The sequence below is a fragment of the Amphimedon queenslandica genome, unplaced genomic scaffold (genome assembly GCF_000090795.2).
Source record: "Amphimedon queenslandica unplaced genomic scaffold, v1.1 AMPQUscaffold_13358, whole genome shotgun sequence".
Classification (NCBI taxonomy): Eukaryota; Metazoa; Porifera; class Demospongiae; order Haplosclerida; family Niphatidae; genus Amphimedon; species Amphimedon queenslandica.
The window spans coordinates 54,005-68,027 of record NW_003546406.1 but is presented as its reverse complement, the minus strand read 5'-3'; the positions used below and the strand labels follow the sequence as shown (position 1 = coordinate 68,027).

Sequence of the window (14,023 nt, the reverse complement as noted above, 5' to 3'; positions counted from 1 at the left end):
AATGTTAGCAACATTGACTTTCTTTATGGTAGTTGATCCCTTAATGGATGGATTTTCCCATGTTATGGCACAATATGATAATGGTTATGAAGGCTTACAAGAAAATAAAGTTGTTGTTATTCAGCTTGTAAGCTACATTACTCCATTGGTCTTAATCCCACTCTTTGAACTGGTTATAATACCTCTGGCTCCAAAAATAGAGTATTTTTTAATAAATCCCTTAAAAGGATTTGATCTGGCTTATATTTTTGTCATAATTTCCATTTTAACTTTTTCCATCATCAATATAATTGCTCGAAAGTCTTTTAAAGTCCCTTGCATCACATGGGGGGCAAGTGATCCAGCAATTGAGGTTTCGTTTTGGATACTTGTCATACCTTACGTATTAGCTGGTATTTCAGAAATTTTAGCTCACTTGTGCTTATTTGAGTTCCTGTGCAGTCAAGCTCCTTTTGGTATGCTTGGCATGATCATTGGACTCTTCTTGTTTTTTGATGGTATTTCTTTTGATATTGGCTCAATGATAGTTCTTACTTTTCAATATATCTTTCTTTCAAAAACTTGTGCTTCATGGTTCACCATCATTTTCTGTGTCATTGCTGTGGTTGGGTTAGTAGTGTATGCATTAGTAGCTCGATGGTATGTTAAGAGGGTCAGACTGCAGAGATACTGATCTTGGACTACGCACTGTAATAGAGGAACATTGGGAACAGAAAATTATCAGAAATGATTCTTTTGCTGATGAAAATGATGATAGTAATAATTACATTATTTGTAGTCTTGATGTACAATAATAATTATTGGTTGATTTTGTTACAATAAATAATTTAAATATTATTATAATGCAAAAAACTCTACTTTATCAATGAACGGGTGTGGTCAATTAACTTGTCACCTTTTTGCTGAATCTCGACTTCTACTGTACTAAGACTAGAGATGATTGAAATTACTCAATGGAGAGCAAGAATTGGACTGTGGAACTGCTGTACAGGTGAATTCAATAAGCTTTCTTTTGGAAAGCAGGCATGCTCATCAAAAACGGCCGCCTCGTCAAAACTAAAGCCAAAGGAAACTAGAGCCACTTCTGTTGATAAAATGATGCTAAAGTTTCCTTCTGTTTTCTATCAGGGAATCATCTTGCCTCTCTTTGCATTTATATCAAAGTTTGGGATAGGTAAGTAACAGTTGTTGCCATATATGGTGACCCATGATTTTCCTTGCTACATAGGTGTTGTTGGTTTTTGCCATTATCAGCCTCAACAAGTACAATTACCTAGAGCTACATTACGTTCCCCTTTGCAATTGTTATTGGGAGCTGTCAGGTTGAGCTTCATGCTCAATGTGTTTTTGTGCCTCTGCCTTATTCTGTTGTCAGGCGATGTTGAACTTAATCCTGGTCCCACTATTGATGATAAACCTGATTTATCTCTGTTACTCGAATGGCTGGAACCACTTCATGACTGGCAGTCATTTGGTCTCCTTTTACCTGGAGTAACACATCAAGATATCACAATAGATCTAATTGAAGAATTTGACACTCCCACAGTTGTAGGAAAAACAGGCCTTTTTTCTAAATGGTTGACAAACTATCCTAAAGCAACATGGAAAGATATACTTGATGCACTGTCCAGAAGAGAAGAGCATAAGTTAGTAGATACTATTGAAAACCATTTATGTGGTAAGCTTAGTAAACAGCCGCTAATTCAAAACTATTTCAATAAAAATTTAATTTTAGGTAGATCTAATCCAATAAAGTTACTTAGGACTCAATATGACAGATTAGCTTCTATCATTAGCACAAACCTCACTCAAGTAACTAATGCTCTATATGCCAAAGAACTTATACCAACGGATACCAAGGAAAAGATGCAAGTAGAAGCAATGGACAATGTTACAAAAGCCAGCAATCTTGTACATGTCATTGAAAAACAGTTAGCATCAAGTCAAAACCATTTGCAGTATTTAGTTGATGTTTGTCACGTATTAGCGAACCAGGAACCCAAGGCACTTGCAGATATAGCTATAAGCATATTACAAAAATTAGGTAAGAAATTATAGTGTGCACGATCCTATCATTTATGCTTGTTCATAGATTGTACTTTGCCTGAAAAACATACAAATGCACCTGTTTTACCTGAAATTGTTCTACAGTATGCCAATAATCTAAAAGAACGCTATAAGAACCAACCCATTGTCAATACAGACTGGCCACCAAGAATTGGGCAAGATTTTTTTGGGAGACTAGCACTAGTAGAAAAGCAAGACACCTCCACCATAAAAGATCAAAATTCAGCATGGTATCATCTTAGAGGACAAGTTGATGAAATAGTTGAAATGCCTGAAAACAACAAAATATGCATTGATGATATCTTTAAACCTACTGAGACACCTTCATCACTTAGAGTACTAATTGATGGTCCTCCTGGTATTGGTAAAACAACCCTCTGTCGTAAATTATTAAATATTTGGTCTCATGGACAACTTCCTTATCAGCAGTATGACTTAGTTCTTTACTGTCCTTTGAGAAGTACTAAAATAGCTAAAGCTACTACACTAGCTGACCTTCTGGTGCATCGTTGCTATGAAATTTGTATTTTAGCTGAATGGTTTGAGAAGAAGAATGGCAAAGGATTGCTGATAATATTTGATGGTTGGGATGAACTAAGCGTGTCTTCAAGATCTTCTTCGTTTGCATTAGATATCATTCGTAGAGAAGAGTTAAGTGAATGCTCAGTAATTGTTACTTCACACAGTTATGCCTCTTCATCGCTTATAAAGATTGATTCACTCAGCAGGTACATACAAGTAATTGGGTTTACAAAAGAGGAAATAGCTACTGTAATCATACGAAAAATTCAAAAAGATCCCAAACTAGCACTAGAACTCATTGAAGCTTATAAGGAAATGATAAATAACCAGCAGGACTTTGATGATGACAGCAGTAGTGATAGCATGAATCTTGATTTTAAATGGCTAGAATTACACTCAAATAGTGATTCACAATTAGCTGTGAAACTTATCAATGATCTGGAAGTACGAGATGATGTTTGTTCATTATGTTATATACCATTAATATGCTCAATGGTCATCCTGGTTTATTGTAAAGAAAATGGAAGCTTACCTACAACACTCACTCAACTTTTTGAGAACTTTATTCTTCAAACAATAAAAAGACAAGCTGAAAAATCTGGTAATGATGCATATGACCTACCCAATACCCTACTTTCACTACCTTCACAACCAGCTTTACAGGAGTTGTGTCAACTAGCATATACTAATCTTGCTGAGAAGAAAGTGATTTTTTCCTCAGATCAATTAAAGGAACTAACACTTTGCAAGGAAGACTATTTAGGATTAATAACATCATTCATAGAGTTTGACGAAAAGAAATACCAGTTCCTTCACTTAAGTATACAGGAATTTCTGGCAGCATGGTGGATAGCTAAGTATGAAAAAAATGCATTTGAAGTGTTTAAGGATCACTTTGATGATGACCATTTTCGTATGTGTCTTAGATTTGTTGCAGGCCTAACAAACCTTAAACATGAGAGCTATCAACAGTATTTTAATAAGCAACTTGAACTAAAATGTAAAACATTTGATCTACCAATTTTTGAAAAATTTGCTCATGTTTTGCCTCACTTTTATCACCACCCTGAGATTGATAGCCATCATAATTTCTATTTGAGTACATCAATTGATTTACTTATTAATTTTCAAGCCGATTTTCCTATTCTCCTTTTTCAGCTTCTTTATGAGTCACAGAATGCAATGCTATGTCATACATTAGCTCAATCCATTAATGATCAGTCACTGTGTCTTAAAGGTGCAGCATTGTCACTGTTTGACTGGTTATGTTTCAATTATTTCATCAGTAATTCCAATATAAAATGGAAGCACTTGCATATGCATAAGTTGTATGATCAGGAACTATCAATCTTTGATAATGCCTTAATTAATTTCTCTCAAACTACCCAATGTGTCAGACTGCAAACAGCAATTCATAAACCATCTGACGAAATTTTACAGAGATTTTTACTATCTTCATTTTTGCGAAATATTCAAGAGCTTTATTTTGACTTAAACAATACTACATATGCTCTTGGACTTGCATTGCTACACATTTTAAGTCTTCCAGACTTGAAAATATTTCACTTAACTTGTGAAGCAGTTGACAACATGTTTAAAGCACAACAATGCGTTGCAGTTGAAAGATCTGTAGCAACAAATGTTCCGCTAGAAGAACTAAAGGTCGTCTTTTATCTTGGAAGTGGCACACAAATTGTTACCAGTATCATTAAAGGAGTGACGAAAAGCAAAAGCATAAAATCATTTATGGTGAAATTAATTGAGGATTATCATCTTTCTCCTCCTCATCCTATTTCTGATGTAGTATTGGAGGAGTTACTAGAGAATAATTCTACACTACATGCTCTTTCGATGATCATGCCTGACAGTCTTATAGATTCATGGCCATTCTTTTTCAAGATTAATACACCCCTTACAGCTTTAGAATTACGTATTGGATATAATAATTTTCGGAAATTAACATGTATTTTTTCTATACATGCTTATCAAGAATTAAAAGAATTTTTTGAGGTTCGCCTTTTAACAATGTCTTTACTATGTCCACCAGTTAAGTTTATTTTTCATCCCAATTTGAAGTCACTTACCTCTTCAGCAACCAAAACTGATATGACTATTGATATTTTTGCTAACACTGACTTAGATGTGATAGCTACAACTGTAACTTTTAGAGATGGACAGGCCATATTTCAGAACTATGGTACAGCACAAAGCAACTAACGTTAATGTCCCAAATTAACAGTAATTATTTAATTTTAAACTTTTATTGATAAATTTAAATAGATAGTTAACTTTATTGCATTTGATTAAAAATAATTGCAGAAGCAGCGTTACAGTTATTGAGAAAAGGAAAGTATTTAAAACTTGCAATCATTAATTTTTAAACTCTCAAAAGGTATATCCATTGATGCATTGTAAATTTGATCAAAAATTTTAATTTTTGTTAAGATTAATTTTCATTATTTTATTTTTTTACTTAATTTTTTAAATTTTTTTATAGATCTAAATCTGCATGCTATCCACGTAAAACAAAAATTGAATTGTTAAAAAATTTTGTTGAAGAAAAATGCTTGACAAATTTGATGCTAACAAAAATTTGGAGCTATATGCACATCTGTGTCTTACATAAACTGAATTCATAGTCATTGTTTTAGGGCGTGTCTCAACATGTTTGCTGTAACTCTAGCTCTATTGTCCATGATTGGGTTGGTTGCTGGACAACCAGTCACTCTAAAGCCACACATTGTCATGATGCTTGTTGATGACTGGGGCTGGGCTAATGTAGGATACCACCGGAATCCACCAACACGTGAAGTTGTAACACCAAACATTGACGATTTGGTTAAACAAGGTCTTGAGCTCAATCAGCATTATGCTTATAGATGCTGCTCTCCTTCTCGCTCTTCTCTCATCAGTGGAAGGCTACCAATACATGTCAGTGATCAAAATATAGCACCAACTAACTACAATCCAAATGATCCAATCTCGGGATTCTCAGCTATTCCACGTAACATGACTGGTATTGCTGAGAAGATGAAAGAAGCTGGGTATGCTACACATCAGGTAGGCAAATGGGATGCCGGAATGGCCACACCAGACCACACACCAAAAGGACGAGGATTTGATACTTCATTTGGCTATTTTCATCATTACAATGACTATTATACTGAGGTAGTTGATTCATGCAATGGCACTGGAGTGGTTGATCTATGGAATACTGACCAACCAGCTCATGGTATTAATGGGACTGGACCTGACAAATATGAAGAGGCTTTGTTTAGGGAGAGACTCCTTGACATTGTTAGCAAGCATGACCCCAGTACACCACTCTTCTTATATTATGCTCCTCATATTGTTCATACTCCATTGCAAGTCCCTGATGAATACTTGAATAAATTTAGTTTCATTGATGACAAGGATCGCATGTATTATCATGCCATGGTCAATTATCTTGATGACGTTGTGGGTGATCTTGTTTCTGCTTTAAAGAAAAAAGGAATGTGGGACAATCTTCTTTATGTCACAAGTAGTGATAATGGTGGTCCTGTTTATCCTTTTGGAGGTGCTAATAACTATCCATTAAAAGGAGGGAAGCTAAGTGATTGGCAAGGTGGCATACGTGTCAATGCTTTTGTGTCTGGAGGACATTTACCAGAAAAAATGCGAGGGCAGAAGACTGATGGGTACATACATTTAGCTGATTGGTATGGTACTTTCTGTGCTATTGCTGGTGTTGATCCAACTGATGAGAAAGCTGCCAAGGCTAAACTACCTCCAGTAGACAGTTATAACATGTGGCCACTAATATCAGGTCAGACTGATGTATCTCCACGGACTGATATTCCAGCTAGCATACAGGCACTGATAAGTGGAGACTTTAAGATATTAGTAGGTGATATTGGTCAAGCAGGTTGGACTGGACCTCAATATCCTAACAAGACAAATCCTGCAGGAGGAATACTTGCAACAGAGAAATGTGGTGATAGTGGATGTCTTTATAACATAAAAGATGATCCAGAGGAGAGAAAAAATCTTGCTTCATCTATGCCTGATAAACTGAAAGAGATGCAAGAAAAGTCTAAGAAATATTTAGCTACTTATTTTAATCCTGATCGAGGCCATGCATCTCCACTTGCATGCCAAGCTGCTGTTAATAAGTATGGTGGTTTCTGGGGACCTTTTGTTGACTGAGCTATTATAGTTAATTAATTCATTGATTGCTATAAATTATGCTAATGCTATTTATTATGCTGTGTTGTCAAGTCTACACAAGTGTCACATTGGGTGTGTCTCATGATTATGCTTACCTGTATCATAATAGTCTAGATGTGTATTGTTTTGCATGCTTAGCAATATTGCTTCTTTTGGAAGAAAATGTTGCAGTTTGTCTTTTTGAGTTTGCTCTTTTTTTCTGCTAGCATTCCATTCACTGAGTCTTGCACTGATGGCTCAGTTAGACTGGTAAGCACCTTTTTGCTACTTTGTGCTATTAAACGTGTAATACTTATTATTAGACAAATTCTAGTCTTTCATATGGAGCAGTTGAGGTTTGCTCTAATGGATGGGGAAGTATATGCAGTGATTTTTGGGATAATAATGATGCCAGTGTAGTATGCAAGCAACTAGGATATTCTTCTTATGGTAATAATAATGATCGTATTATATTTCAATAACTTTTATGTTTTGTACTATATAGGTGCTATAGGATCTGTGGTATCATATGTCAGTTCTAGTGCACAATCACATTCTATCATTGACTTAAACTGTACAGGAAATGAAACCACTATACTGTCTTGCCCACATAATGGTCTGGCTAGCTATGCCTGTTCGATTAACAGAGATGCTAATGTCTTTTGTCAACGTAAGTGATGACTTTATGACAGTTGTAAGTATCGATTTTTAATTATTATTTTAGTTCTAAATGAGGTGACACAAAGTGACTGTATGGATGGAGATGTGCGTTTGTCTGGAGGAACAACACAATATGAAGGAAGAGTTGAAGTTTGCATCAATGAAGCTTGGAGTGCTGTCTGTGCATATAGTGGCTGGTCATCTAGTTCAGCTAAAGTAGTCTGTAAACAGATTGGGGCTCTAACACTAGGTTTGCTATACAAAAAATGTTAATATTAATATTAGATTCCCATAGGATACTCTCAAGGAACTGTTGGCAGTTTAGGGTTCGCTCAAGGCAATGGTCCTGTCCTATTAGGCTACCTCTCCTGTTCAGGAGATGAGACCAACCTCTTGTCTTGTAATAAGAACTATTATCAAACTGTTATAGTCTCTTCATGTCAATCTCATCAATATGATGCTGCTATTAAGTGTGAAGGTAAGTAGTAAGAGGTATTATCAAATTATTATACATACCTTATTATTTAACTTAGCTCCTTGTACTAATGACACAATGAGATTGAATGGTGGTGGAGTTAGACATGGCAGAATTGAAGTGTGTATTAATGAAGTATGGACTACTATATGCAGTGACTACTGGGACTATGAAGATGCTTCAGTTGCTTGTAGACAGTTGGGATATTCACCTTATGGTAATTCAAACTATATGTATTATTCTTCATTCCGTTATAAAGGTGCTATACCACTAACAAGTTATTTTGCTGACTACGACTGGTCTTATGGTATTCTTGATCCAAATTGCACTGGCCTTGAGTCTAATATATGGAACTGTTCTCATAATGAAGCCATTGACTCTAATACTTGCACTGGTTATGAGGATGCTGGAGTTATTTGTCAAAGTAAATAGTATTAAATATTTTTATAAATTTTACACATTATTAGGTGGTAATATTCAGCCAGTTAACTGTGAGACTGGAGACATTAGACTGATTAATGGAACTACTAGTAATGAAGGAAGACTGGAAGTATGTGTAAACAGAGTATGGGGTACAGTTTGTGGTGTTTCATGGGGTTCTACTGATAGCAGAGTTGCTTGCAGACAACTAGGACACCAAGAATTAGGTATATTGACACAACCATTACAGCAATTGATAATGCAAATATTGTAATTATACTGATGTACTTTTGTTCAGGTTCAGTAAGTGGGTATGGATTGTATGGTCAAGGAAGTGGACCAATTGTTTTTGGTTACATGTATTGTAATGGAAATGAGGACACACTCTTTGATTGCAATAGAAATGAACCATCAGTTGCTTCAGGAACATGTACCAGTCACTCTTATGATATAGGACTGAGATGTGAACGTTAGTTGTCAAATTTGATACATACTGTATATAAAATTTTTTTTGTATATTTAGCTAAATGTGAAAGTGGCAGCATTCGTCTTGGTAGTGGTACATCAAGTTCTAATGGTCGTGTTGAAGTATGTGTTGATAAAGCATGGGGTACTATTTGCAGTGATTACTGGGATAATGATGATGCTAGTGTTGTGTGTAAACAACTTGGTTATTCACCTTATGGTAAGTTTTGCTTGTTATCCGTAACACTTCCTTGTTTTTCAAATATTGAACAATAAAATTCATACCTAATGAATAATGTTAGTATTATGTTAATAATATTATTGATAGCATTGATATTATATTAATAATGTTATTCAGGAGCTATTGGTGCACCTGGCTCAGGTTCAATTACAAACAATATCTGGCCTCATCATATCATTGATGTGAATTGCACTGGGAATGAAAAAAACTTATTTTCATGTCCTTCTAATGGGCTAACTGGATACAACTGCCCTAATAGTAATTTCGCAATTATATCATGTCAAAGTAAAATTAGTGTTTTGTGGATTCAAACATTATTTAAATTTTATCTAGATATTGGTACACTTAAAGTGGACTGTACAGAAGGTGAAGTGAGACTGGTTAATGGTAACACACAGTATGAAGGACGTGTAGAAATATGCATCAATAGAGTATGGGGAACTGTATGTAGTAGAAGAGACAATAGATGGAATTGGTCGTGGTGGAATTCCTGGGATACACTTGACAGTAATGTTGTGTGTAGGCAGGCAGGACACATGGAGCTAGGTAAAGTACTTGCAAAAAGTAAGAATGTCATTTATTTACACAATTTTAGGATCAGTTGCATACACTAGAGCTAGTGTATTTGGACAAGGCTCAGGTCCTATACTGATGTCTTCAATTCAATGTAGTGGACAGGAGTCACATCTAATTAACTGTTCCTATTCTCCAATAATACCATCATACTGTTCACACACTTATGATGTTGGAGTCAAATGTGAAGGTACTTATTGTTGCCAGACTCTTCATTTCTAAATGTATCCTTTTAGCTCCTTGTGCCAATGATACTGTTCGTCTATACAGTGATTCAGGTAGCTATTTCAGGAGATATGGACGAGTTCAAGTGTGTGTAAATAATGTCTGGGGAACAATTTGTGATCACTTTTGGGATGAAAAGGATGCTAGTGTAGTGTGTAGAATGCTTGGATATTCTCCCTATGGTAACGAATTGCTAAATTTTGCTTTTATGTAGTCTATACTTTCTTTCCTTTGTACTAGGTGCTTCTGCCTTAAGAGACTCATATACTGAAGGAACATGGTATATTCACATCAATGATCTTAACTGTACTGGGACAGAGTCTTCACTTTGGGACTGTCCTATGAATGGACTTAATGATTATTCATGTTATCATTATGATGATGCTGCTGTTCTTTGTCAATGTAAGACAGTGTAATCCTTGATGAGTTTATTGACACTCATCTTTTAGTGATTGATGTGGAGTATTTTAATTGTACTACTGGTGAAGTGAGATTGGCTGATGGTGCTACAGAGTATGAAGGAAGAATTGAAGTGTGTGAGAATGGAGTTTGGGGCTCAGTTTGTACTAGGTCTTCATCTAATGTTAGGAATGCTTACACTTTTTGCCAAGAATTAGGATATCAAGGTACATTCATTTATCTTATAGACATGTATATAGCTTGTGTTGTGTACAGGTGGTATAGTACTTCCGAATTCAAACTTTGGTGTTAGTAATAATCCAATTTTTATTTATGAACTGTCTTGTGGTGCTTTTCAATCAAATCTAAGTAACTGTTACCAAAGAAAATATCCATACTATTATGGTTGGTGGTGGTATGCATGTAACAATTATCAAGAATTAAGCATCAGATGTGAAAGTGAGAACACCAGAAAAAAATTTGATATGATTTTGTACCATTTTTATAGATCCTTGTGTTAACAATAAAACAGAGCTATATGGTGGCCCTTCTAGTCGTCATGGTAATGTAAGAGTCTGTGTCAATGGTTCATGGGTTATGGTGTGTGGATATGGTAATACTGTCATTGATAATAATCTAGCTAGTGTTGTCTGTTCCAGCATTGGATACTCAGCACATGGTAAATGGTAAATTGTATTTTGTTCTGTCAGTAATATAATCTTTTAGGTGCTAAAAGTGCTAGAGGTCTATGGAATAATTATAACTATCCATATCAGTTTTATAATGTTCAGTGCTATGGAAATGAGAGCAGCTTATTAGACTGTCAGTATAAGACTACAGGATCATGTTCTAATATGTACAATGGAGCAGTTGCTGTCTTTTGTCTGCTCAATGGTATATAATATATATAATAGGGATTATCATTAATTGATACCATTTAGATGATTATATTCCAGCTAACTGTACAGATGGTGATATTAGACTTTATGGTGGGTCTACACCTAACCAAGGAATGCTTCATGTATGTAGCAATGGAATCTGGGGAACTGTGTGTAGTAATAACTATTGGAATAGCATTGAAACTGATGTTGCTTGCTTTCAGTTGGGGTACTATAGCTATGGTTCGTTTAATTAATATATAGCAATGTGAACAAGAATAAAATTATTTTGTAGGTAATTCCTTCTCCAGAAAGACAACTGGTGGAATGTTTCCAATCATTTATTCTTCTTTCAATTGTCAGGGTAATGAAGTAACACTGTTGTCCTGTAGTTCTGGACTGCATTCTAGTATTCAGTATTGTACTAACAATGCCATTGAATTAAACTGTGAAGGTTAGTCCAGTAACTATGATCTAATTAAGTTACTGCTATTGTTAGCAAATTGTACATCTGGTGACATACGTTTTGTTGGTGGTGGATACTATTATGGTCGTGTTGAAGTTTGTGTTGAAGGAATATGGGGGACTATCTGCAGAGATAGCTATTGGGATAATAATGAAGCTAGTGTTGTTTGTAGGCAGCTAGGATTCTCTCCTTATGGTAATATTATTCTTTCTCAATTATTGTATTTTGTGCAAAATTATCATCCTGCATGATTGACAAAATTGTGTACCCGGTATTATAGGTTCAATTGCTATTACTTCATCATGGAATAGTCAAGAGCGTGGAATAACTTTTTTAACTGGCTTAAATTGTAATGGAACTGAAGACACAATTTTTGATTGTCAAGTTGATACTAATGCTCCTGTTTGTTCATCTAATTGGGCTGATGCTAATGTTGTTTGTCCAGGTTTGTAGACTAATACACTTATTCATTATGAATACAGTGAAACATTAATAGCTCATGGTATTTCAACCTATTCGAATTGTACTGATGGTGATATTAGATTGGTTGGTGGTAGCACAGAATATGAAGGAAGAGTTGAAGTCTGCATTAATGATGCATGGGGAACGGTTTACAGTTCTTATTACGAAGACTACTTTGCTCAGACAGTATGCAATGCATTAGGTTTTACCTCTCCTGGTACGCATTAGTATAAAGTTATGTATTTATTTCATTTTCAGTGTATAGGTGCTATGAATATGTATGTTTATAACACAAAATTTGGTGAAGGAAGTGGTCCAATATTAATGTATGCATACTGCTATTTCTCAGGAAATTCATTGTTTGACTGTTACTCTTGGCCATATAGCATTCCACACACTAGCCATGAGTATGATGCTGGTGTAAGGTGTGAAAGTAAGGGTTTACCCGCTCCTGTTGATTTTAATTAACATTATTCACAGCTCCTTGTGAAAATGGTGACATCAGACTAGTTGGTGGTTCTGATCCATTGATAGGAAGAGTGGAGCTGTGTATTAATAAAACCTGGGGTACTATATGTGATGATTATTGGGATGACAATGATGCTAGTGTTGTGTGTAGACAAGTTGGATTTTCTGGACAAGGTAGTATATGCATAAGTATACTTATTTGTACATCATTAATAAATGATAGGGGCTAAAGCGAGAAGTAATTTATACACAGAAGGTCTCAAATCATTTCACATTATTGACTTAAACTGCAATGGAGCCGAAGAAAATGTGTTTAACTGTTCTCATAATCTTGTTCAGCAGTACAGCTGTAGTCACTATGAAGATGCAAGTGTACAATGTACAGGTATTAGCTATTTAGCATTGTAATGATTATGTATTCTAATATGATGGACCATTTTATATTTAATAGCCTCTAATGCGACTACCAATTGCACTACTGGTCATGTTAGATTAACAGGTGGTCAGTCCCAGTATGTTGGTTTAGTTGAGATATGCTATGGAGGAGTTTGGAAATCAATATGTCCTAGAGGGTGGGATAATCGTGAGGCACAAGTTGTATGTAGACAATTAGGGTTTACTTCTATTGGTTAGTTGTGGCTATAATTATTATAATGCTACAGTACTAATCTTTAGGTGCTGATTCTGTTAATGTTGGAAAAGGTTTTGGTCTTATACATTCATCATATTTTAGCTGCACCGGAAGTGAAGCTGCTCTACTAAACTGTAGTTATTACACTTACTCCTGTGGCTATTCATACCATGCTGGAGTTGAATGTGAATGTAAGTATAACCTGCATCTGTTGTTTCTAAGTATTACTTATATTAGCTCCTTGTATTGAGGGAGCTGTTCGTTTAGAAGGTGATGATAGGTATAAAGAATTTGGTCGAGTTGAAGTATGTATTGATGGAACTTGGGGAACCATTTGTGACAATGGTTGGGATAATAATGATGCCAGTGTAGTATGTAGAGAGCTGGGATACTCTCCTTATGGTAGAGTTTTGCATTTTTTTCTTTCATTATATAATATACATAGGAGCTATAGCTAAAACTTCATATTTTGATGAGTCTTGGTTACCTTTTCATATTTACAGTGTGAATTGTAGTGGTAATGAAAGTATACTGCTTAACTGTTCCTACTCAACTGCTGGATCTTGCTACAGCCATCAAGATGCCGGCCTTATTTGTCAAGGTTAGGTTTTAATAAAATGAAATGGAGTATTTTATAGATAAATATTAGACTTGGGTGTAACATATGATAATTGTACTGATTATGCAGTACGCTTAATGGATGGAGCAACTACAAGAGAAGGAAAACCTCAAATATGTCTTAATAGGGTCTGGGGTGCATTTTGCTATGAAGAAAATTACTACTCTTATGGTGTGGATGCTACCATAATTTGTAGGGAGCTTGGCTACAATAATGGTTAGTTGAAATGTAGTGAGCAATTAATTTTTAAATATTAATTTCATT

The 14,023-nt window shown here is 35.2% G+C and overlaps 2 protein-coding genes across 2 annotated transcripts in view; both read left to right on the top strand.

Annotated features, from left to right (window-relative positions):
* Positions 1-5,242: 5,242 nt before the first annotated feature.
* Positions 5,243-6,890, top strand: LOC100636537 (arylsulfatase I-like). The gene has a single exon (XM_003387210.2). The coding sequence runs from the start codon at positions 5,254-5,256 to the stop codon at positions 6,775-6,777; it is 1,524 nt and encodes a 507-aa protein (XP_003387258.1). The 5' UTR covers positions 5,243-5,253; the 3' UTR covers positions 6,778-6,890.
* A 39-nt stretch (positions 6,891-6,929) lies between these two features.
* Positions 6,930-14,023, top strand: part of LOC100636412 (deleted in malignant brain tumors 1 protein-like) — a 33,547-nt gene continuing 26,453 nt past the window's right edge. Inside the window, exons 1-32 of the mRNA XM_019997667.1 lie at positions 6,930-7,047; positions 7,101-7,227; positions 7,283-7,447; positions 7,502-7,687; positions 7,733-7,915; positions 7,971-8,129; positions 8,172-8,336; positions 8,380-8,559; positions 8,631-8,801; positions 8,856-9,017; positions 9,156-9,323; positions 9,372-9,584; positions 9,634-9,801; positions 9,848-10,018; positions 10,077-10,238; positions 10,286-10,462; positions 10,512-10,694; positions 10,744-10,921; positions 10,972-11,129; positions 11,177-11,356; positions 11,409-11,567; positions 11,613-11,774; positions 11,860-12,024; positions 12,076-12,258; positions 12,307-12,474; positions 12,522-12,683; positions 12,733-12,894; positions 12,961-13,137; positions 13,185-13,331; positions 13,378-13,542; positions 13,586-13,741; positions 13,790-13,975. Of these exons, the coding sequence (XP_019853226.1) occupies positions 6,961-7,047; positions 7,101-7,227; positions 7,283-7,447; positions 7,502-7,687; positions 7,733-7,915; positions 7,971-8,129; positions 8,172-8,336; positions 8,380-8,559; positions 8,631-8,801; positions 8,856-9,017; positions 9,156-9,323; positions 9,372-9,584; positions 9,634-9,801; positions 9,848-10,018; positions 10,077-10,238; positions 10,286-10,462; positions 10,512-10,694; positions 10,744-10,921; positions 10,972-11,129; positions 11,177-11,356; positions 11,409-11,567; positions 11,613-11,774; positions 11,860-12,024; positions 12,076-12,258; positions 12,307-12,474; positions 12,522-12,683; positions 12,733-12,894; positions 12,961-13,137; positions 13,185-13,331; positions 13,378-13,542; positions 13,586-13,741; positions 13,790-13,975 (5,335 nt within the window). The 5' untranslated portion in view covers positions 6,930-6,960. The remainder of the gene's footprint in view (positions 7,048-7,100; positions 7,228-7,282; positions 7,448-7,501; positions 7,688-7,732; positions 7,916-7,970; positions 8,130-8,171; positions 8,337-8,379; positions 8,560-8,630; positions 8,802-8,855; positions 9,018-9,155; positions 9,324-9,371; positions 9,585-9,633; positions 9,802-9,847; positions 10,019-10,076; positions 10,239-10,285; positions 10,463-10,511; positions 10,695-10,743; positions 10,922-10,971; positions 11,130-11,176; positions 11,357-11,408; positions 11,568-11,612; positions 11,775-11,859; positions 12,025-12,075; positions 12,259-12,306; positions 12,475-12,521; positions 12,684-12,732; positions 12,895-12,960; positions 13,138-13,184; positions 13,332-13,377; positions 13,543-13,585; positions 13,742-13,789; positions 13,976-14,023) is intronic.